The 25,364-nt window shown below is 35.9% G+C and overlaps 1 protein-coding gene across 1 annotated transcript in view; it reads left to right on the top strand.

Annotated features, from left to right (window-relative positions):
* The first annotated feature begins 10,427 nt into the window (after window positions 1-10,427).
* Window positions 10,428-25,364, top strand: part of Erich3 (glutamate rich 3) — a 73,368-nt gene continuing 58,431 nt past the window's right edge. Inside the window, exons 1-5 of the mRNA XM_071618607.1 lie at window positions 10,428-10,517; window positions 14,364-14,435; window positions 15,610-15,738; window positions 20,492-20,650; window positions 24,738-24,953. Of these exons, the coding sequence (XP_071474708.1) occupies window positions 10,443-10,517; window positions 14,364-14,435; window positions 15,610-15,738; window positions 20,492-20,650; window positions 24,738-24,953 (651 nt within the window). The 5' untranslated portion in view covers window positions 10,428-10,442. The remainder of the gene's footprint in view (window positions 10,518-14,363; window positions 14,436-15,609; window positions 15,739-20,491; window positions 20,651-24,737; window positions 24,954-25,364) is intronic.

The following is a 25,364-nucleotide window of genomic DNA, read 5'->3' as shown; positions in this document are numbered from 1 at the left end:
TCTGGCATCTTCTTCCTAAGGCCTTTGATTTGAGCTTATCAATGAACCATGCCCAGTTTCAGAACCTCAGTTTCCTGCATATGAAATGAAAGAGTTGGCCAGATGCTAGGTGGCCATTTCCACATGTGAATTTCTATAATCCAAGGATATAGTAGCTCCAAACAAGTAAACTTAGGTCATACATGTTAGGAAGTGTCCCAGAATTTTACTTCATGACAACAATCATAGGGGGAAGAAAATCAAATTCACCAGAGTCAGTCATCTTGCAAGGAATGGAGTCAGAATTTGATCCCAAGTCTTCTGGCTCCAAATCCTATCCTTTTTAAATTTTATCAAATTTCACATTGAGCAGGAAGTGGCTGATATATATTTCTGTACTTTAATTATTTACAGAGAAATTATTTACCTCTTTAGAGTTAAAGTGTCTGGTTCCATACTTACTAAATATTCTAACTTTAATAAACATGGAGTTAGATAGAAAGTCAGATTTTCTAGATTAAAGATATATTTTAACTTTTTATTGTTCTGGCTATTGATACCACTTTCAGTATTTTATTTGGTAGTTATTTTTATTTAGATTTACTAAGAATCTTGCTAAGATTAAAAATCTTAGACTTAGGTGGCTTGAGCATGATGAGTTTGTTCACAGAGCTGAAATTCAGAGTATTCTTGCAACTTTTTCTTGTAGGCAATGAGAGAGCTGTCTGGGTTGGGAGACAGAGCTCTTTTACTTGTGAACTGTGAACTAACGTAAAGGCAATCAAACTACAATATACCGTGATTTGTTTAACTTGACTTCCCAATATAAGCACTTGATTTGTGAGTTGCAGAAACATTCTACCTGGTTTTCCTTAGCAGGCTGCTGTGGCAGTGGAGATTTGATGATGGAGACCCTCCTTGAACACTATCAAACTCTAAAAATTGCAGGTTTAGTGGCCTCTGAAATGCAAAGCACCTCTCCATTAGGCTTTTCATCTTTAATAATAAAACTGTGCTCATTCCCATAAGTCTCACTTGATTCTGTTGAGCATAAAATGGTGTAATCAGTTTTTCCAGATGGGAGGGTAAATTGAACCTTTCCATTTATGGCCATGTAAAGAAATATCTTGCATAAAATTTCTTGATTGAAATGACAGCTGAAAAATGACTCTGTTTTTGCAAGAATTCTATGTGCTTTTTTGTGAGGGATAGGAAACAGCTGAACAGGTACAGGAGCACTTTGGTCAGGGATTGCATATAAAAGATGAATTTTCAGACTAAAAGTTTATAAGGCATACTTTTGTATATTCACTCATATAATGAATCATTTTGTTTATCTTCTGTGATACATCTCGCTACTTACTTTTTAAATTTAATCTGTGGTGTGCTGCTAAACTGGCTTCTTAGGAAAGAATAAGAGCTCTGATTTGTAGTGTTTGCCAATTTCTATGGTATAAATACTCCCACAATGGACAATTTCAAGCTACCAATGTCTTGCAAAGTTCCTTAAAAAATTTAATGATTGTCTCATGAGAGCCAGCTCAAGCAAACCACTCTTAGTACTCTTTAACTATACTTGGGTATGTTTTCTAATTGTTTTCTACCTAAAATCCTTCTTTCTAATCTTATTTTAAGGTTCTTAATGGGACAGACCCTTCCATATTCGGATACTTGCGTTCTTTTTCTTCTTCCTCAGAGATGATTTATATATGTATAGTAGTAAGCATGCATAGTAGCAGTTTTCTTCAATTCTAAGATGATTTTTTTTTTCTTCATTTTAATACCACTAAAATCGTTTTCAGCTCTGGTCAAAGGCATGTCATAGTGTAATTAGCAAAACTTCTGTCTTCATGTTTCATGTACTAATATAATTATCTGAATGTAATGAAATGTATTAAGTGCTGAATAAATGGTGTTTGATATCAGTATAATTATATCCTATGGGCTAATCTGTTTTTTCACATATTAGATTCACCTAACGCTGGAAAAAAAATCACATATTAGATTCACTTTATGCTTAAAAAATGTAAATTGCTTGAAACTCTCTTTATTTAGTGTACCTCTTGTTCTTTTGTCTTAGTGTTCACATTTGAGATATCAAAATTAGATCAGCAAGGTAGCCTCCCACATGTTTTCTACATCCTGGCAGCATACCAAGAACTGCCTTCCTCCATCTGGGAAGTGTCTTTTTGAAAGTGGAGATCACTGGCATGATGGATCACTGGACAATATATGTTACGGCCCAATTACTGTCACCTTTGGTGTCTAGTGTTTCTGTTCCCTGTCATATGGTAGATGGGGAAAAACCTTAGAATAGGCAAAGGGAAGTTCTCTTAGAGGGGTTCATGTCTTGATTCTCAGAACATGCAAGTGTGTTATTTTACATGGTAAGAAGGAATAAATGTTGTAGATGGGATTAAGCTTGCTAATCAGCTGAATTTAAGATAAAGAGATTATCTTGATTCATTTGGGAGGGTCCCAGTAGTAAAAAGAGTCCCTAAATGGGGAAGAGGAGGGTAAAAGCTCTAGAAAGAGCGCTGGCATCTTAAGAAAGAGTTGATCTGCCGGCACTGGCTTTGACAATAGAAGGGGTCCAGAACCAAAGGAAGGTGGGCAGCTTCTAGAAGATGGGAAAGAAAGAAAAAAGAATTCTCTTTTAGAGCGTCCAGAAGGAATGTAGCTCTGATGACACCTCAATTTAGATTTCTGACCTCCAGGAACTGTAAGATAATAAATTTGTGTTGTTTTAAGCTACTAGTGGATGACGTTGTGTTATAGGAGCAGTAGTAAACTAATCCAAACTGCATTAATTCAAATGAGCAAGTCACAATTAGGGTTAAATAGAAGTACCCTGTTTATGTCAAAATTGTTTTTTTTTATATTCTCTCCAAATTTTCTATGCAAATTTGTAGTGTAAAGCATATTGAAGGAATATATATTTTGAGGTTGGCTGATTTAAAGACTTCAGCACATTGTTTTTAAGCTGAAGATATGGCTAATTATAAATGAAAGTTAAGTTTTTGTTAATTTAGTTTATAAGAGTTTTCATTAAATTTTTTTTTCTGTCTTTGTGCTGGAGAATTGGTGGAATATTTTGTTATTCATAGCTTCCCATTATTATACTCAGCATCCTCCAGTTCCCACTTTAGCAAGATCTGGTGGGTGGCGTTCACTCTGATTTGGTTTGTATTATTAGGAAAAGGTTTTAGATTATATGATCTCTGGCAAGTGACTTCACTCAGGAATTTGGGATGATTATGGATTGCATGTTCGTGTCCCTCCAAATTCATGCTGAAACACTAATCCCCAGTATAATGGTATTTGGAGATGGAGTCTTTAGGAGATACTTAAGACATGAGGGATTGGTTCCCTTGTAAGACATGAAGGAGTTTGCCTCTTTGTCTGCTCTCTTCCATTTGAGAATTCAAGGAGAAAATGGCCATAGATAAGCCAAGAAGACGGTCTTCACCAAGAGCTTGACCATGCTAGTACCTTGGTCTCAGAACTCTAAGAACTCTAAGAAATGAATGTTTGTTCTTTAAACTACCAAGACCGTGGTATTCTGTTACAGCAGCTTGAGCAGTCTAAGGCAGTCTTGGAATGGAAAATGTGGTGCTTCTATGGAAAATAGCTAAACATATGGGACTGGCTTTGTGTCTGAGTAATGGGTAGAGGTTGAAAGAGTTTTGAACTCTAAAAAGCCAATACTGCCTTGAAGGGAATTTTAAAGATGACTCTGGGGAGGGTCCAGAAAGAAAAGAGGAAAGCTAAGGAGAAAACTTCTATCTTAGAGAATACATAAATAATCATGTACAGAATGTTGGTAGAAATAGGAAAGGCGAAGGCTATTCTCATGCGGCTGAAAATGGAAATAAGGAGCATGTTATTTGAAACTGGAGGAAAGGCAATCCTTGTTGCAAAGTAGCAGAGAACTTGGTCAAACTGTGGCTCTATTCTAGTGGCAGAGGGTCACTTGCTCCTGGTTACAGAGCCAATAATGGTGGAGGTGAACTGAGTCTTAACAGCTATGTCCCTATCCCTCTCCAAAGGTTGACACTATGGGGACAAGCAAAGTAGGGAGAGAAGGTTAGTGTTAAAGAAATGACTCTACCCCTGTGGTCTCTGAAGAGCTGTTACCTTAGTCAGGCTTTCCTAGGACTGAGCCACATTGAGAAATAATCTTGTCCTGAAGCATTTTCATTTTAGGGAGGTAGAAGAGCTGTAATAGTTAGATATTGCTCAAATTCCAGGGGCCTAAAAGGAATCAAATGAGAGTAGGCTTGTGGAAGTGCTTTGTCATCTGCAGAATGGAATGTGGATATTACACTCCTTCCCCAGCTCAGGGCACAGTGCCTGAACTGGAGACAGTAACTCTATGAACTAATTAGCCTACAAAACAGGAAGAAATCAAGTGTGCACACACACTGAGTACACACGTGTGTATCTTCCTGCTAGATTGGGAGCTCTGTGAGTGCAGAGTCTGTGCCATCTCTGTCTCCCCAAGGCCTTATAGAATGACCTAAAAATAGTCAGTGCTCAATAAATGTTTGTGATTAATAACAATTATAGTGCCTTTCCTTTTACTTGAGGTTTTTATGGGATAGACTCTCTCTGAAGCCAGATGGAGGAAGTGATAAGAATTGCTGACTTTTATTTCTATAGAGCCCTGTTATATATTCTGCATGGCAGGAGGTGAGGGTTCAAAGATTGAGAGCTAAAAAGCTGTAGTTGAGAAGGCAGCATTCCTGGTAACTCAGCATTGGGCCCTGAAATCACCTGTGGTGTGTCTGGAAGCAGGGAAAACAGAACGAGCCCAGATATAGGGTTGCTGTGTATTCTCTGGGCTGTTTTCCCTAGTGCATGCAGCCAGAGGGTGGATCTTTCCCCACCCAGCAACCAGAGGGTAGGAAAGTAACCTTGTTTATCATGCAGAGAAGCAAGCATGTTAGACAGGTCTGGCTAGTTGTGGGGCTTGTTGTGAACAATATGGCCCATGAGTAATATGGTCACAGTGGCCTGTGGTCATAGTGACTAGTCATTGCTGACACAGAGCAGAGGAAATCACAGGTCTTAGGCAGTGTGACCTGGAAGGCCAGCTTTGACAACAGATGCAGAGAGTGACATACTAAGGGAACAGAGTATTCAAGAGACACACTGTCACCAAGCCCAGAGCCAGGTGACCTTATATGGCCCAGGGTTATGCCAAGTGCAATAAAGAAAAGAAAAATGGGGTGGGAGGAGTGGCAGTGAATGCAGAGGGCAAAGGCAGAAATATCAGAATAACTCTACTAACCTAAGTTTGTAGCTTAGTAAGTACATTCTTGTAATTAGCAAATGCAAAGGGAGGCTCCAAGCTCATGCCATGCACACATGAAGCCTGGAGTAGAGCGAACCAGACAGACTATGGCTGTGGCTACACAGGATATGGGCATCCCCTAGTAAAGGAAGCTTGATGGTCAGAAAAAGGCTAAAGTTTAGAGTATATGGTGGAGATGTTTACATTTACCATTTCAACAAGTATGAATATAATTTACTGTAGTGCAATTTCTTGTGATTGATACTTTATTAATCTAAAGTTTCAGCTTGAAACTTTAGCATTTTCTAAAAAAGAAATAACTGACCCTGGGTAGGCCTTGCTGGATATTATTCAGCTGTTCTACCAAGGCCAGTTTCATGATGATAGTCATTCAAGGATTTGCTTTAGAGCATATACCAAGGACCCACCTTTATTCCGAAATAAGAAAAAGCAAGAAAAATGATGATTACAATGATTTCAACCCAATTGGACTTCCTCAACCTTTTGGTGAGACTGGGGGAGCTACATACACACACACACACACACACACACATTAATTTGGCAGGAGCCTGAGGGAACAGAAAATTAAAATTAGGTGGTGCCAAAGCTGGCTATGCGTTATTATTAGGACCTAAAAATTTAAAAAGTTACAAATCCTCAATTAAAAGAAAGATATTTTATCCATCCTTAGGGAAATTGAAGGCCCTGTTATTGCAACTTTTTGACCCCACTTCATTTAATTAGGGTTTTAACACTCCTACCTATTCCAAACTATTGATTTCTTTAGCCTGGGCCTGAAAAACAGACAAAAGACTATATATGATATCACTCTAATGATTTATCTTAAGAATCTGTGAGCTGTGGAATCGTGATTGTTAGGACTGAGAGACACCTGCTCACCTTTCTGAAATGAGGAGCTGAAAAGATATTCTGAGATTCAGAAAGGGTAAGGGATACAATGTTGACCTTTCCAAGACAGGAAACCTTTGATGAACTATAGGACACCAAGACAGTTCATTTAAAAGATGGTTTCAAAGCATTATCCAGGGCAGGTTTTGTATGTGCCTTAGTGAAACTCTTGGGTTGTCTTTTTACATAAACCCGGGGAAATAATGGTTTCCGCAGTCATTCACGTCTGCAACCCTCATGTGGCATCTTGGCTTCTGGGCTTTGTAACTGCTTTTCCGTCTCTTTTGTGGACAAAATTAAACTTTCCTTACCATTTGACAGCATGGAACTTTCCTGAGATGGGCTGCTAAGGAGAGAAGAGACAGGGAAAGGTCACCAATAGCATCTCCATGTAATTAAGTCAGTAGAAACAGCGAAATAAAATTGTGGCTAATGACATTTACTCGATCCTATAATATGAATCTCCTCTCTGCTCTCAGATGTAAGTTAACGATCAACTGTTAATAAAATGTACAGACTGTAAATCTTTGTTGCAGGTAATATTGTGTGCAATTTTTAGGACAGATTTACTTTAGGGTTGTGTTTAGAATTGCTTGTTCTCTTTTTATCTCTGCCTCTTCTTCCTGTTTCTCTCTCTCTCTCTCTCTCTCTCTCTCTCTCTCTCTATATATATATATATATATACTAACATTTATGTATATGTACATATATGAATTCCTATGTACATGTACACATGCATACATACATATATGTATATGTAGGTTTTCTAAGGTATAGAATAATTAATAAAGGATAGGTTAAAAGAGAAAAAATAACTTTCAATTTTGATTTATAGACTGAGATTGATCATCTACTAAGGTATATTATGTAATCAAGGAGCCAATTTGTTCTCTTTTAACTCTTAAAGACCTTAAAATTTGAAGATAAGTCTATCATTTCTTTCAATTTTTTTGAAATTCAATTTTTTTGAAAATCGTCTATATAGACATGAGAAAATAAACACTTCAAAAATGCTGGGCTTAACCTTGGCAGAAACTTAATCATAAGCCTGAGTCCCTGACAAAATATGTCCTTCATTTACTGGGTACACAACCAATAACATCAGCAGGGATATCAAGAATCATGCCCGATCTTGGCTTTCAAATTGAGCAGAGGAGACAAACACATTAGTAATGTCATATTGTATGAATGTGAAAGGTAGCTGAGGTTCTATGGGAATGAGGTGGATAGTAACAGCCCACTGGGCACACATCAGGGCGTGTTTCCTGGAAGAAGAGAGACACATGCATTACCATGTCACCGGCTGACAGGGGAAGCAGAGGCCCTGTCTAGAGAGGGACTGCCCTGTGTCCTAATGGCATGAGGGGACAATGTGAGGGAAAGCAGCAAGAAACAGGTATGAACCCAGGTCATGCCACCAGGGATTGAGAGAGCCCTCTGAAGGAGCTGCTACTTTCCTACCAGGCCTTTTGTCACAACTGGAGCTCCGGGTTCCTATCAAAGAACCTGGAAAACAGTAGGTGCTCAGGACATGTTTATTAAACATATACACACAGCCGGCTGGAAAAGTGCACAATCCATCCTGCACAATTTGGAGATGAGAAAGTCAAAAATCATCTGGGTTGTCAAGGGACACTTCATTTTCTTTTTCAGATTACTTGCAACATATAATAGCCTGACCGATAAACACCTGACTGGATATTTCAACAACACAAGGATACGGCGGCATCTCCTAAGATCAGGACTGGTAAAAATTGCTTTGCTTTCTACTCATGTTCTCATTTCATTAAGTCCAGTAATTCCCAATTTTTCAGGTTTTCTCTTTAAACTAGTCAGTGACATGGCTTTTTTTTAGAAAAATTGCTTCTTTTTCAAAGTTCTGATTTATTTATTTGAGGCTATTTCAGAAGATGAGAAGACAGTTCAATGATCACTAAGAAAAACTATTGAGGGAAAGTCTCTGAGTTTCAACAGCATAGTTCATTTATTTCCTCATTTATGTATTTAACACATATTTATGGAACACATTTTATGAGCCAGAAACTATTAGAGAATGAGGACAGAGAAGACTTCATTGTCTTCAGAAAAAAAAAATATTGTTTTTAATGAACACAGAGCATGGTGTGAAAAGCATGAACAATTCAACATTTCCCCCTTGATTTTTTTTTAAACTTGAATTTCCTGTGATGATTTATTGATACATTGGTGTCTTTCATTAGTTTTAAAATTGCTCTTTCAACAAAGTTTCCTTTCCTTCAAATAACTATAATATGAAAATCCTTTTTTAAAACCTATGGTTTCCCACTGAAAGAAAGGGGTGTGGTCATAGAAAGTGTTAGCTATTTACCTTCTTAAAACACACTCCTTAACAATTGTTGCCTTGGTGTTGAAAGACCACGCATTGTGTTTCTAATTGTTGTTTATGTGCTTGGCATTCTAGCTGGAGAGATCTCCAAGAGAGTGGAGAGAGTCGCTTTTCAGTCTCTTGGGGCTTTGTTATCAGACAGACCTGGCTGAAACCCAGCTCTGCCATTAACAAGATATAGAATCTTGAAAGTTACTTATGTAACTTTTTCAGCCCCAACTGCCTCAATTTTAAAATGAAAATAACGATGCCCAGTCCTCAGCATCATTATGACAATTAGAGTTGTGCTACTGTAATAATTACGGTGGTGGCTTTAATTATTGTGGTTATTATTAACATTGTTTCTTTGGATAACGGTCTTTGAGCTTCATGTATAATGGAAAGAACTTTGTGTTTGCTTATCAACATCATTAACAAGCACTTTCGAACATTTGGTTGTATGCATGGCAACTCAAATAAGGAAGATACAGCCGTTTCTCTAGAGCAGTGGTTCAAAAGCACTCCTTCAGCTAGCACTGTTTAGTATCACCTGGGAACTTGTTAGAAAATGCAAATGTGAGAGCTGTACTCCAGGTTTACTGAATCAGGAGCTCTGGGATGGGGCCCATCAGTCTGTTTTTCTTCAAGGTCATTAGGTGATGCAAATACAGACTTAAGTTTAAGAACCTCTGCCCTGTCGGAGCTTCTAGTCTAATTGGGGAGATCAGACATAGTATCTGGAGAAGAAATAACCACGACATACTAACTACCAAAGAATATTCTAATATCTTTCCCCAAATTTAACACATGTGACATGATATATCAAGGACAACACATTCCAAAGACTGTATTAGTAATTTCAAGAACACTTTTTTAATATAACATATCCCTTTCTTCCATTGGAACATGTGTTATTGATAAAGATTATCAATAATCAATTGGAGCACAGTTCTAGTTAATCTCAACACTCTAAATATACTGCAACAACAGTGTTTTAAAAGAAAACTATAGCAAGTTTAGAACAAAATTAAGAATAAATATGTTGCTTGCCTTAAACCTTAAAAGGAAGGGCAGGTCATAAATAAGTGGAAAAGAATATATACAATCTGAGAAGGATAATACTCTTCATTTAGGAGATATAGAAAAATACAACAAATATGCTTATAGGAAGGATTCAAAGAAAAGACAAATAAGTAAAAAGAGAAACTGCCTTTCCTGGATCTTGCAATGGTGCCAGTTGAGACGAATATTGAATACTTTCTATCTGTAGTACTGCATAATCTGTAAAATTATAAATCACAACCAATTAAATTACATTCTGGGCTGGAGAGTGGAAGAAGAAAAAGCAGTGGGAAAACAAAGTAATGAAACCAATTATTTTCAAAACAAATCGATGAGATCCTCTGCGGCTCGCCTGTTTTGTCCTTCAAAGTATTTCCTGTGAGTTCTCGAGCTGCGATGCGATCACAGCCCTGTTGGTTTCACGGTGGCGTCCACCCACTTCTTCCCAGAATGTGTTCAGAAATGAAAAGAACACCTGGGTCCCATCAAGGGGGAACTGTTCCTCTAATGAAAACCTCGTTGTAAATGTCCAGCGCACCACTCGTGTGTCTTCACAGTGACAGGTGTATGAGACTGTTTTGGCCCTTGTGCCTTAGCAACTAACTTCATTGAAAGCCAGAGTGCATCAGCCACAGTGGCCCACTTCTTGTGCTTGGGTGACGCTGCCACTTTTCTTCTCTCTCTCCCTCCCTAGCCTGACCCCCTTGTCTCTTTCTCTTTCTTCTCTGACTCCCATTTTTGAAAACTAACAACTCATTTTCTTCTTTGTATTTCTGTGTATGTTTTATTTATCCATTACAGATCACAAGAAGTGGAAGAATACTTTCTGAAAAGGAATACAAACTAAATATCATGAAGCGAGATCACCAAAAATATATCCGGGAGTGCTTAGCTCAGGCTATTTTCCATAAGGTTCTTGATTTGGAGGTACAAATATTTATTATTGTCCTTTTAATTATTCTTTTTTGTAAGATGATACTTAATAATGCTTTTGTAACCAGAAGCAGGGGACTTCTTCCTATATTTCAATAAAAAGAAAATGGAATCAAGTGACTTGAGAAATAGTCTGTATCTCTCTAGGTAGCCAGGAGCCAAGAGACTCGAGTAAGCTTTTCTCTATTTCATTTGGGAAAAAATATGGACATCATAATATATTTTGTGATATTTAATTTTCTAAATGTAGATTTTAAATCCACAATGGCTACTCTGAAACATACCAGCCCTCACCATCTGTACCTTAATTTCCATTTGCTAAAAAAAGTGACATCTGTTTAAATATCAGTAATTCCACTGCCATGAATTATTTCAGATCTGTTATTCTTTTAAGGCTCCGAAGCTCAGCCGTATGTTAAGTTTCAAGGAATAGGCATTGAAACATCTGCTGTCCCTCCTACTTTAGGCCACATTGGTCAACATAGATTTTCAACCCGAGCATCAACAAAAATTTTTTTTAATCTGACATGGCACTTTTAGTTGGATATTTAGCTAACTTGATAAATTATTTCAGCCTTGCTCCATGAAACTTGTACTTTGAAGCATCAATACCATTTTAATCTCTCTGAAAAAGCATGTCATTTCTTGGCTTGACCATACAGCAGTAAATAAGAAAACTTGGCTTGTAAAACCATTGACCTATGGGTGCAGTAAACATTTATGAACAACTGTAGAATCATCAGTAAACCAATATCAAGTTGAGTGCCACTGAACATATTTATTATTATGCTACCATTGTATTGATCAAGTGGAATTTTCACTTAGGATGTGTGTGTATGTGCGCACACATACATATAATGCACAAACATATATAATGTTAACATGTAATATTAATTTCAGAATCTGTCTTGTGCATCATATCTTGTGCATAAATTATATGGAATCATTGATTCACTTGCTTATAAAAGTACTAGTTAAAAAACCTACATTTCTTTTAAGAAAATAAATAATATGACATAAAATTAATCTACTCCTAGTTTCAAGTTTACTTAATAGGCAGAGTTCAAAATTAACCTTTATCCTTGAAGTTCAGTTTTCTAAAATCATACATCACTGACACATTATGACTCACCATGCTATCATTTAAAAGTCTGTAGTTCTTAAAGTTTGGAATAAATATCTTTGATAAATGATAATGTGCAGTATACTAAATAGTTTGTCTATATAATAGAATAGGATAATACATATATAGTTGGGCAGTCCTAGTCTAAAAATATGAAATCTGAACCTTTTTGAGCACCAACATAATGCTTAAAAATTTTGGATTTTGGAGCATTTCATAGTTCATATTTTTCAGATGACGCATATTCAATTTGTGTAGTCTGTGTAAATATTCCAAAATCTGAAAAATTCTGAACTCTGCAACACTTACAGTCTTGACGATTTTGGATAAGGGCCACACCACTAGTATAATACATTAATATACTAGAAGAAGCAGCATTTTTCTCTAAGTAGCCACATTTGTGTCCCATTTAGTTTACGGTGACGGTGACACTGTTTACTAATGTTGTATTGATATTCATGTATTCACTCATGCAAAAAATATTATATTTTTGTAGTTATGGGGACCAAAGCCAGGGTCCTGTGCATGCTGGGCAAGCGCTCTGTCACTGAGTCACATTCCCAGACCTATGCAACAAACATATAGGCTTACCATGTGAAAAAATGAAGCTATATGTTGAAGATGAAAGGTATAATTAAAAAAAAAAAAAACACAGAAAGTGAGTGCTAGGAGGGAGGAGCAAACAAACTAGCTCAGAAAAGAAGGGGAGGATGGTTTTCTTCTGTGGGAGTCAGAAGTCCTGCTATTTGCAGAACATCTTGAAGAGTGAATGAGAATTCCCATGAAAACACAGGAAAGGCATTCCAGAGAGTGGAGACTGCAGGTGTGACATTACAGAGGTGTGAAGGGACATTGTGAACGGAAAAGAAAGCTCACTGAAGCCAGACTGCACAGTGGGTTGGTTGAAAGTAGTGACAGGAGTGATGCTACGTTGGGGCCCAATTTCTGGAAAGCCCTGAATTCCCAACTCGGTTTGGAGTGTAGGTGATGAGGCGATGAAATGTTTTCCAGCAGGGGAGTGAAATAAATGAGCAGAGCTGTTTTAGAAAGATGATGTTGCTAAAAATGTGGAAGATGGATTAATGAGCTGGAAAAGATTGGAGGTGGGAGGTCAATTAGGAAGCTGTTGCTGAAGGGTGTGGGCTAACAGCAGTAGTGAGGATGCAGGGGAGATGCAGCTGTCTCCAGAGATACTGAAGACAGGGAAGGCTTTACAGTGACAGCATGAGGAGCAGCTCTGAGGTTTTCAGCCTGGGCGGTAGCATGTGCCCTGGGGGACACAGGGACAACTTGGGTAGAAAAGAATCTCCATGTGGTGAAAGCTGTGCCTACCAGGATGTTTTCTAGGAAGCCAGGAGGCTCTTAGGAGCTGCAGAATGGTTAAATCAGATGAGTACTAGAAAATAGGAAATTAGGTTTGACCCAGAAGACAAAGACATCTGTGGCCTTGGGGAAAGTAGTTTCAGCAGTGGTGAGGAGGAGGGGCTGACTGCGGAGCACCAGAAATAAGTGGAAGATGGAAAATGGCTGATAGTGAATGTAATAAAGTTTGGTGATAAGTGGGTGAGAGATCAGAGAAAGGAGAGGAAAGGGAAGTGTCAAGAAGAGGATTGATGATACTTAGGCAGTGAATGATTGAGTCCCCAGGGTCCCCAAGGCAGCAAGAGGGAGTCAAGAATAGAAAGGAAAAAAAAAAAAACCCAAAACCAAAAAAACACCTTTTCTTTCAAAGACCCAATAAAGACCTTCAAATGCATCTGAATGATTTCAAACTGGATTGTAAGCAGATCAGTGTTATGTGAGATTTATTTTTAATATGGTACAGAAAATTTGGAACTATAAAGCATAATAAAGAAAAATAACCAGATAGTTCCTATTCTCAGAGATCACTACTGTTAACATACAAGTTTTTTGTTTATCCACATTTATGAATTAATAAAATTATGCTATGTTGTGAGAGGGATATAGTTTTGTGAAAAACAAAAACAAACAAAAAACAAATAACAACAACAACAAAAACAAAGGAAGTTAATGTCAACTTAACCAAGGTTCAAAGTAGCACTCCATAGCTGACTAGATGTATGACCTGAGGCAAGTTCATGGTCCTCTGCCTCAGTTTCTCTCTTTGTAAAATAGGGCTGTTTGGCAATTAGAGTTGTTCAAGAAGAAGGGTTGTACATGAAACACCTTCCTAGCACAGGGACAATTACATATTTCTGTGACGTTCTGGATTTTGCTTTCTCCTGCATTTACATGAATTTTCCATTTTTCAAAAAACAAAATCTTTATGAACCTTATTCTTAATGATCATATTCTGTTTCATCATTTGAATAAGTGACAAAAATTTAAACATTCTCTTTAAAGTTTATATTGCTTCTGTATTTTTGCTTTGAAAAAGGAAAAAAAAAAACCTTTCTAATAGCATCACTGTGCATAAAACATGTGAAAAATTATATTCAATTTTGCCCCTGGGTTTCGAAGTGAAACTTAGTCATTAAAGGGTATAAATACTTTTTGCTGCCTAATATATGTTTATAATTTGGCTTTCTTAAGAGTAGCACCAATTTATATTCTCACCTGCACACTTAGGCAGGTGATTCTTCTCCATCTCAACGACAAGAGGGGTAATCAAGAATAAAGTTAACTAGTAGGATTATTTTCTAAAAATTTGTGACAATTGATATGATTCTGTCCTCTATTCTTTCCTGCATGCTTAGCGTCACCATCAACTGGAAATAAAAAAGAAACTGGAGACCTTAGCTAGAAAGGAGCAAATTCAGAGATTTAAGGTAAGGCACTATATACCGTCTTGCACTTCATAATATTTTTTAATGATTTCACAAGCAGTGGTCATTATTGAAGGCACTTTACTTTGGGGTAACATATAGCTGAGGTCAAATAATGGTTCTACTAAGCCTGAATGTTGGCCATCCTCTTTACAGACGATAGTGACAAAATACGAGTTGTTTGTGTGACAGACATTTTAATAAGGCACAAACCTTTCAAAGACAAACTTGTAAACATCCCTTTCAAGATTGAAGTTTTGCTTTTGTATTTTCATGTGGTAGAGGCCAAAGGATGTTTAGCTGTCTTAAGAAAGTAAAAGTAGATGATAATGTTCTCAATGTGATAAAAAAAAATAGAGCATTTTAAGAATTATACAATGGCACATTTTTGTGTGAATGTCACCCTTGAAAATGATGACGGGAAAAATCCTCTTTAGAAAAAGAAAGCATAATAAGATTTAAGACATTTTGTACTAGGTCTGTTGAAATTCCTTGCTTGTTTTCTATTTTGGTATTTGATATCTCTTCTTTGCAGTGAACTTATGAAATATATAAATTTGAATCAAGAGATTCAATTAGGCATGTTTGAATGATTTTGATTTAGGTTGGCAGTTTTATTCAATTTCTTTTGCCATTCAAAATCACATGTTGTCCTTAATTTTCTGTGTAGTATTACAAATGTGAGACCTAAGACATTTCACAAAATGATGAGTATTTGTAAACCCCTGTAGAATAAGTTGCCAAATAATTCAGTATTTTTTTCTCTCTCTTGCCTGACAGACATGGATCTATTTTATCAGGATCAAAAGATAATCTTGTTACAAGAGTACTGCTTTCTGGTAGTGTCTACTAAACAAAGTCGTGAAGGGCACTATGCTTTTGATAGTAGTCTGCTAAAGCAGATTAATAGTGTTTATGGCTAAAAACGAAGGATACACTGCTTTTGTAGCTATTTCTTTGTGTACAGCTAAAGCAGATTCAGTTTTCTGCCTTTCCCTACCATGCTCAGCACCCTGATAAGGCACAAAACTTCCTAACCACCATGACAGTTCTCAGAAGTGACACTCCTGAAAAGAATGAGAAAGGACTTCTTTGGTCTCACAGTCAATTAAAGCATGAACCTAAGTTAAGTACTAACCTAACCTAGATTACTAACTTAATCTCTTTTTTATTCCAGGGAGAACACACAAGACAATTTATTGAAAACAACATGCCAATCCTGTCTCCTCGCCCCCCACTTGGCCCAAAGACTAATCGAGACCAGAGTGTTCTGGTTAGTGAAGGACATTCTAGTCCATTAACACTGGTGAGTCATATTAAACACTCTGTCCCAGCTTATTAATTGGTGATTTCTTATTAATCACAAAAAAAAAATGCTTTCTGGCACCGTGTCAGCATAATCCTGCAAGTCCTCCTGAATGAAAACATTGTTTTAAAAAGAACAACATCGTGTACACCCACTAGACTAGGATCCTAATTAGAATAACATATACTCCAAGTTTGTATAAATATGTTAAAATAGACTCTTAATGTCATGTATAACAAAAAGGAACAAATTAAAAAAAAAACTAAAAAAAAAGAACAACACCCCCCCACACAGTCTTTTATCTATTCAACTCTGTCTCTCCTGAATCTCCTACTTCGAATCAAGACCACTCCTGCCAAATCCATTGTACTTGCTAACTGCTAGTTTTTTTTTTTGAAGTGTAGATTATTTATGTTACATATATTCCCAGTATGTTCCCTGGTTCTGTGTTACAGATAGGCAAGACCAGACTCTTTCACCTGACATATAAGACCATAAACCATATGACCTCAAGTTAGCCATCTCAATATTTCCCTTCATGATTACCCATTAGCGTCCTACAATGCAGCAGAATTGAACCATGAGTTGTTTCATACATATTCTATATTTTCTGACCTCTGAATTTAGTTCTTGCGTTTCCCTCTACTGCTCTCTTACCTGCACAGATCAATGGCACCATATTGCATAGAGGATAGATACCAATGTTCCTTTCATCAAAAATGTGTGCTCATAACTCTAAAATAAAAATAATTAAATGTATAGAGATACTATTTGAACAAATTTCACACTGATAATTTGTGCTAGCTTGATTCCTTGGTAACTTAGAGGTGGTTATAAACTCTCAAAGGAGAGGGAGACACCTTGAAACAATATCAATAAAGGAAAAGATTTGCAAAATATTTACTAGAGGCTGATGGTTTAAGTTATAACTGAATTGTTTGATTACATCTTTATTCTTGCTTTGTGTAACCTAATCTATTTCCTTGTTAGCATGAACATTTTTTTTGGTATTGCACAATATTTATAGAGGAATGGCAATGCTTTTACAGGTTATTGAAGTAGGTTCATCATATATAATGTTAAGCTTTGACATATTTCAAAAGGTAAATAGGTTTTGACATTCCCTGATGAACAGCTCAAGTGATGAAAAGCAACCATCTACCCTTTGTTGTTACCCCAATTTCCAGGTTTGATTTGAATGTATATGTGTACAAATAATTCTTTTATTGGATGGCAATTCACTAGACTCTCAGAAGCTTAACCTGAGTGAAACAAAAGAAACAATCTAGTGCAGTTTTCTGTCTTCCACCTGTTTCAGAGAGGAAAAACCCTTTAAAAGCTTTCTTTTCAATTTTCCAGCTGAACACCCTCAATAAATAGTTTATGATACATCCAGGAGATCTTAATGTGGCAGAAGTGAGAAAGTAATTTAAAAATTACAGGAAACACTGACACCAGCACTTCAAAAGGCTTTCCCTCTGCTAAGCTAGGGTTCTTCACTTGGTCACCCCCTATGGTGCTCTTGCACCTTAAGGGATACCTATTGTGATCTTGGAATTGTACTTCCCATTTTACAGAAATGGTTTGCTTTTCCCTGTGTGGATACATAGTCTTTAAATTTCACTCCTGATCTCTAAGTGCTAGAGACAAGTAAGAATTGTTATGGGATATCACCATATATTTATTTATTTATTTATAGCTTTCTCAAATGAATAAGGAAAGTATCCAGGGCAATGTCAATGCATTTGTTCACTAGTTGAACCTAGACCTCCAAAATAGTCTGCAGGCCATTAAAACAGTAGAAAGTCATTTCAATGAATAGTGCACATTCAGAGAATTTACCCCTTGAGATCTTCTAAGAATTAAAAATGCTCAACTAAGCTGATTATTCACCAGGTAGTCAATTTCAATTCACATTCTGGCACAGTTTTGAGAATGTTAAGCTACAGTGCCGTATTTATTCCAAGAAAATACATTACAAACCATTTAAAATATAGCAAATTTAAGATAGCTTCTGATGTGAACTGCAGCAGTTTGTAGCTCACAGCTGTTAGTTAATGGTGCAGATTTGTTTTTAGAGATAAATGTAATCAGTTAAACATTTGACTGCCACATTCATCTAACTGATGATATTTGTATGCAAATGCATGGAAGTAAAATTTAGAGCATAACAGCCAGTAGATCATGTTCTAGTTTGCAGTAACCTGTTTTCTTGAATCCCTACATTAGATGTTTCATGTTTTTGTGTTTGGTTGGATTATTTGACAGAAAACAATCTTAAAGCATGCTTGTTTTATAGAGTCTGCAAGACTCTTTTGGGTAATCTGATTCCCTTGTTCAGAAAGCTCTAGTTCGATTTCTCTGTGGCTTTTAAGATCTAGTACTGTTTGGCTTATATAGGCTTATGTTGTTTTTATTTAAGTTCTATGTAGCTCTAGTCAATTCACTTGCATTGGTTGTGATGCAGGTTTGTGTGCAGAGAATTCAAATAACAATGACTTAAGCATCAGGGCCCCCATCCACCCAACTCATGTGCATGTCTCATCTCAGCTTGTGCCTTTTCTGTTCTGTAAATTCATCACAAATTCAGATTTCTTTTGTATTATTCATCTACCAAACTCAGGGTGTTGCCTCCATCTATATAAGCCCAAATGGTGGATCACCATATGAGTACCTTAACCACAGGAAATGGGTAGAGGGGAAAGAAAGCAAACACATACTTCTCTTCTCCAAAGACATGATCTGGAAGTTTCATTCTATCACTTCTGTTCATATTGAGGCATACACAGAGTTGTAAGGGATTCTGGAAATATCATCTTTATTTATGACAGTGGTGTTCCTAGATAAAAATTGTATAACTAGTGAAGGAAGAAAAAGAGAGTTTGAGGATTATTATCTTTGTTTCTCCTCTTGTGTCTTGCTCTCATTGGCTCTCTTGTTTGGATGTTAAAGTTTACCATTCTTCTTGCTATTGTTTTCTTCTCTTGCTTAACCATTTAATATCTAACTGCTTGTGGAATTTTAATTTGTATTAGCCTCATTGGCTTACTCTAATATTCCAAGACCTTTACATTTTAAGTTTTGTTCTCAGGTATTTTGTTGTTATCTTCTGCTTGGCAGTATTTGTGTTGTTCATTTGACAATGGTTGTCCTGTGTCACCATTAGATGTTAAAAATTACTTTTAATCTCCTTCCTGGGCCTTTGGTTGGAATTCAACAAATGTTGACTTAACAAAATCAGAGCTTTAGCTATTCATGACATGCTTCTCAAGGTGGTACCGACACTAATATTTGGTAGTAGGAGATGCCTTATCATCATTTTTTATGTATTTACACACACTTTTCCAGAACTGAATATTTGTCATTCACCATTCTTTAGAGTCAATGTATGAAGCTTTATTCATGAATCATTTATATACCATCCTTTTCATATTCTCTTACCCAAACATGCATCTCCTAGTTTCAATAGGTTTCCATTATCTTATTGTAATAGAACAACTGGGTCAACAGCTTCGTTTCTCCCCCTACTTTTGACACATTGCTAATCTTTATACTAGACTCACAATATTTTGTTGATGCCCCAAAAGGCACTTTGCAATGCTCCATACTGGCATTTTTTGATATTCACTGCAATACATTCTTGATTGGAAAATGTGTCAGTCCGGGGCTCAGCAGGAAACAGATGGCTCACACAAACAAAGTAATTAGGAAGTGTTTAATAAAGAAACTATTTACAAAGATGCAGGCAGGGTTAAGGAAAACCAACTAGGGATGTTAAGCATGCTGGGGTCAGCACAACAGGAAACCACAGTCCCTAGGCTCTCTGGAGAAAGAGAAAGATTGGATTCCAGAACCAGCAGATAGAACGTGTAGCAGGAGAGCATTTCCCAACAGGAGCAGTGGGCTTGGTTAGAGACCCTTATTGGCCCATTAGAAACCTTCAGAGAGGGTCCAGGGAAATAAAAGCCCTGATTTCATTTTCCTGTTTTTCTGTCTCCTGTTAGTTCCTTTTCTTGGTAGAATATAACTACAATACTGAGGTTAGTTGGTAGGTTCCTAAAGGAATGACAGCCAGGGCTGAGAGCAAAGGTAGAGAAGATGAACAGGAGAATTAAAAGAACAAATGCAAAATATGCAACATGGAAAACATATTGATTTTATACAGTTTTTTTCAAAGTTGCCAGATACAATTTTTCATTTTTGTTTTCTTAATATTTCAAGGAAGTAGTTGAATAAATGGTAATACATTACAGTTGAGCATCTGTCTATCCTATTGTCTGGTTTAACTTTGACACCAATCTTAAGGCTTTAAGGATTCCGAATAGAATTTATATTGAAAACGCTGAAACTGAAATGAGTACATTTCAATACTATTCTTTTAGATCTCTGAAATAGGAACATTATTCAACTTAACACATAACTGAGCAAAGCCATTCTGTGACTGGTATAAATTAAGTATTGTCAGCAAGTTTACAGTATGATTAAAATACAGAAATGTGATAGAGGACATCTCCTTTGTTTAGCATACTCTATAATTGTGGCATTTAGTTATGTAGGGGATTTCAACACCATATGTTTTCACAAATACTTTGGGTCAGAAGGGTATGTATAATGGAAGGACATAATTAAAGTTTAATCTGTTCAGTAAAAAGGCACCATTAATTATTCTAGGCAATTTGTTAGGTTATTAATTGGTTCTGGAAACATGTCAAGATTCTAATTTAAATGGAATTTTTTTTCTCTAATTGTCTAGACAGCTCCTCGACCATATACTGCCCCAGGAAATATGCAGCCTCCAATTCGATTACAGCCTCTTCCCCATAATCCTGCAGTGGGGACTGTTCCAAAGATAACTTCCGGATCCAGATTAAAACCCTCAGTGCTGGAAAATGAAGCTCCATTTCCCATTGGGGTAAATGTTATTTTCTTCAAGAAATTTGTTCTTATTCTTGATCAGAATATTAGGTTATCACAGATTTAAGATGCTATATTCAATTAATTCACATAGAGAAATCGATATTGTGCATTTATTGAGCACTTACTATGTGTTATTTCTGGTGAACTATATCTAACTGGAACTGGAAGTCCTATAATTTCTGGAATATTGAGCAGAAAGCATAAAGAATGGATTTGTAACAATGTATGGACACTTCTCATTAATTGGAGAGGCTGGTTGAAAAACAAAGAGGAAAGAATTTTCATAGCCAGACATGACTTCTATCAGAAGTGACCCAGTGTTGACTCCTTCCAGATTGTAAATGCATAAGACCTAGAAAATGAAACTTTCTAAGAATAGGTTTGCATTTGCATGCCGACTTACTTTCCCATCAGTGTATGAAATTACTTCAAGTTTGGCTCTTAGAAGGTTGAATATAGAAGGAAAAGAATGTCCATCTTTAAAAATGCTGAGTTAATCACACCCAGGAGTTCCCCTTTCAAGGTCATGTCCCAGGAAATTTTCACTTATTTAAATAGAATACAGGAAGGAGGTTTGGTAACTATGAAATGTTAGTTACTTAAATAGGGAGGGATAATTAGGACTTCACTAACTAGGGAGTGTACTGTTTGTGTTTCTAACGTGAAGAAGAAACATTTGCCAGCTTATAAAAGAGCCTCTATCATGATTATCATTATTCTGAGATGGGTGAATTATGTTACCTTCCTTATTAGGAAACACAAAACATATGAAATTAAGATATTTTTATTATCTTTCACTGATAACTTTGACACTGGACCATTAAATTAAAATGAATAAATGATTGTTTCACAGTAAAAGCATAAATATAACTAAAAACAATAACTAATACTTTAATCCACTTAATGTGCTTTCCAGCTTGTGAAATATTTTTCACAAACTTTATTTCAGTTAATTTAATAGTAGTTTCCCAAAAAGCAGGATAGTCCCAAAGTGATGGCTCTTTGTCTTAGATTAGAGCTGGGTAGGAACTTGCTTGCTCATAAGTTTGGCCCTTTGTAGGAAATCCATGAGGCCTATGGATTTCCCATTTCAGCCAGTGTCCATGAATAGTCAGTCCTGGAAAACTGTGTCACCCTAACTAAAACAACTAATAACAAGGTCCTTTTTCTCTCTAGAGTAAACCAAAAATAATGGGCCTTACCATAATAAGGGGCCATTAATTCACCAAAAGATATCAAATAGTGAAAGCTTATAGAAGTACCTTCCTCTCTTGTAAGTAGAGCCACAAGAGAAGCCAGATCATAATGAGAAGGTTGCCTGGAGAATATGGAATTAGAATGAAGGGGTAGGTTATAACAGAATGTTAACAGGATCAGGCTCAGATGACCTGGTTCACCCATCTCCTCTTAGGAATGTGCTTGCCAAAAGTACCAGAAAACTCTATATAAAAGTCTTTGGCTAAAACCCTCTGTGTCCTCCAGGGATAACTCTGCCATTAGAACTGGAAATATTCAAAGTCCAATGGGTAGGATTTTCTTTCCCCTAGATTGTACTTGCATGAGTACCTTCCATGTTTGCCAAGGTGATTATATTCTGTCCTAAGCTTCTATAATTCTATTTTGATTGGTACATTTTCTTGTTAAATTCGAACACTATCAATCAGATCATAATCAAGTTTTTCTATTTAGTTAGGGAGCAATTTTTTTTTCTTTCAGGTCATTTTCCAAATTTATTCAGAGTCACTGAATAGACTGGCTGACTAAATCAATATAGGTTTCTTAGTTTCTTGTTTTGGGGATTTGGGTTACTGAAAGATAGATATTTAGTGGTCGTTCACAGGTGCTGAGAAGACTGAGGTCAATTCCATGTTAGTTTCAATTAGCTAACCTCACTTTTCATTCAGTAAATATTTATTGGCCACTTACTATGGGCTAGGTCCTGGTCTAGAAATTGATGTTATATCAGTTAACAAGGCTGACAAAAGTAATTTATTAAGAATTTTATAGTCTAATGTTCATAAGTGAAATATAGTGTGAAAAGACATGTTTATATTTTCCAAGTGATATTGATGATGAAAATGTTTTAATATGAAATCAAACAACATGGTAGTAATCTGTATGATTACTAAGTATGTAATGAGCATCTAATAAATTCTTATTAATTTTTTAAAGAATAAAGGATATGCACGTGGGAAGTATTTGAAAGTACAACAGATAAAAGCAGGTTGAACTTTGCATAATACCAGGAGTGAAGGTCTTTAACTTAGGCAAAAGTGATTTGGTCAAAATTAGATTGGTTGCAGTGAAACTAAGTAAAAGTAATTTCTTTATTAAAAATGAATAAGCCTCCAAATGAGAGTTTCTCATACACTGTTGGTAGGAGAAGAAATTGGAACAACTATTTATAAAGGTAATACTGGGAATATCTATAACCATTTTATATGAACATACTCAAGCAGTTTAACAAATAGGAATTTATTCAAGGAATATACACATGTGCAAAGAAATAGAATCAAGAATATTTTTTACTGTTATATTTTTAACAGTGAGCAATTGAAAGAAACAAGTATTTATATATTGTTTAAAAATGTCATAGTATACTAAGGTACACTTAAAAAATGACAGTAAATTATCTGTAATGGCATGAAAAGTTGTCCAAGATGCTTTGAGCTAAAACAAACAAACAAACAAAAACATCTTAATTAAAAAAAATCATTAACCCATTTCTAAACAAGACATACAATTGTCCTAGTCAGAGTATCATTTTTAAAAAATCGCCAAACTCCCAAATTCTGGATTCATTGATTTTATTCTTCTTATTACTTTCACTTATTTTTGTTATTCCACACTAAATGCAGTTTATTACAGAAAAAATGGAATATGGGAGAAAAGAAAAATAAGAACATAACAATGAAATACCAACCATTCTAGCAATAGTAAATTGCTTTGTGAATATCTATTTAAATCCCTTCTGTTCACATAAATGCTCTTTTTAATCAAAATTAGGACTACACCTGCCTTTATTTAACCTGCTTTTACTTATTTAGCAATGAAAAACTGTCTGCAGAATAACTTCCCTTTCTTAAAAATAGCTTTTTACTACTAAATGTCTCAAAGTAAGAACTAAATGGGCTTAAAATTAATTATAAATTTAAAAAATGTAAATACAACATAAATTTGTACTATTTAAATACAAATAATTATAAAAACAAATACATTGTTATAAATTGGGGTAGGTAACTCAGGTTCTTTCAGTTATTCTTGCTTATAGTCAAAACCCACATACAAATTATTTACGTGAAATAGCTGATCATACTGCATGCATTCTTTTATGCTAGGATAAATAAATTCACATTTTTTCAATAGTCTGGTAAGAATCTATTGCACAAACAAAGCCAAATTTAAATATTTTCCTATTAGAATGTTACATTTTTTGATGATTCAGCTAAATTTATACTGTAGCTATATACGTGAGTATGTTGTACCTCATAAAAATTTACATTAGTGTACTTGTGTAGTTGCCTGTGTAGGATTTATTGCTACCAATTGAATTTCTAGGTCAAAGAGTATGCACCTTTAAAATTTTGATAAATAGTCAAACTTGCCCTTCACACAGTGATTGAAATAATCTAAAGAATGTATGAGATTGCCTTGGATATCCACCTATATGAATAGGGGAAGTCAAAACTTGTAAAAAAAAAAAACATTAACTCCCTATCGCCAAGTCTAATATCCAAACCTGTTTCAAGGTATAATACTATAGACTTTTTAGTTTTAAATTGTTTGACTCTACTAGATCCCAAGAGATTTAATGGATTATTGAGGAAAAATCCAAGAGTACTATAAAAATGTCATCATTTTATGTTGGCTTAAAACTATATTACACAAGTTTAGGAATTGTGAATATTTAATTTGCTCTGGATACTACAAAATGCAATTTTCTGCAGACTGGTGTGTTTTGGGTTTGTCTATGGATACCAGTTGTTTTTGTATACGTTGTCATTAATTCAGACTGGTCTTGTTAATTTTGGTTTAATTGGGTCACCACTTCTGTTTCATTGGTTCATGAAATTTGATTACAGGGCAAGAAGGCAATGATGAAGTTCAGGAACTCCATGAACAATTCACAAAGAATGAATCCATATCAACTTCCACGCATTAACAGTTACGTGATGCCTGTTCCTCCTCTACCTCCTCCCCGAGATGGAAAAGTCACAAGGGATAACAGATCTGGAACGTGGAGGAGGAGATTTCGTCCAATTACTGCTCCGAATGGCTTGGAACCTCTCTTTCCCAGGGTGATTATGGGATGAATTTTTCTTTTGTTAATTTAACACAAATTACTTTGCACAAAGTTTGATTTGTAGTTGAAGAATTTGGGGGGATAATACTTAAGATGCTTTGCATTAAGAAATGCAATGATTTGCTTCTTGTAATTTTTTTGGTATTAGGTTTTGAACCCAGAAGAGCTTTACTAATGAGTTACATCCCAGCCCCTTTTATTTTTTTTTATTTTGAGACAGAGTCTCACTAAATGGCTGAAATTGGCCTTGAACTTGCTGTCCTCCTACCTCAGCCTTCCAAGTGCCTGGGATGACAGGTGTACAACAGTCCAGTGAGAAATGTAATGATTTTCATAAGTGTATTTGTAAGCTTCAGTGAATCTGAAACTAAAGATTTGGGTGGTTTTGTTGAGTGACTAATTCAGC

This window comes from Marmota flaviventris, chromosome 10 (genome assembly GCF_047511675.1).
Source record: "Marmota flaviventris isolate mMarFla1 chromosome 10, mMarFla1.hap1, whole genome shotgun sequence".
Classification (NCBI taxonomy): Eukaryota; Metazoa; Chordata; class Mammalia; order Rodentia; family Sciuridae; genus Marmota; species Marmota flaviventris.
This window is presented reverse-complemented; position numbering and strand designations above follow the sequence as displayed.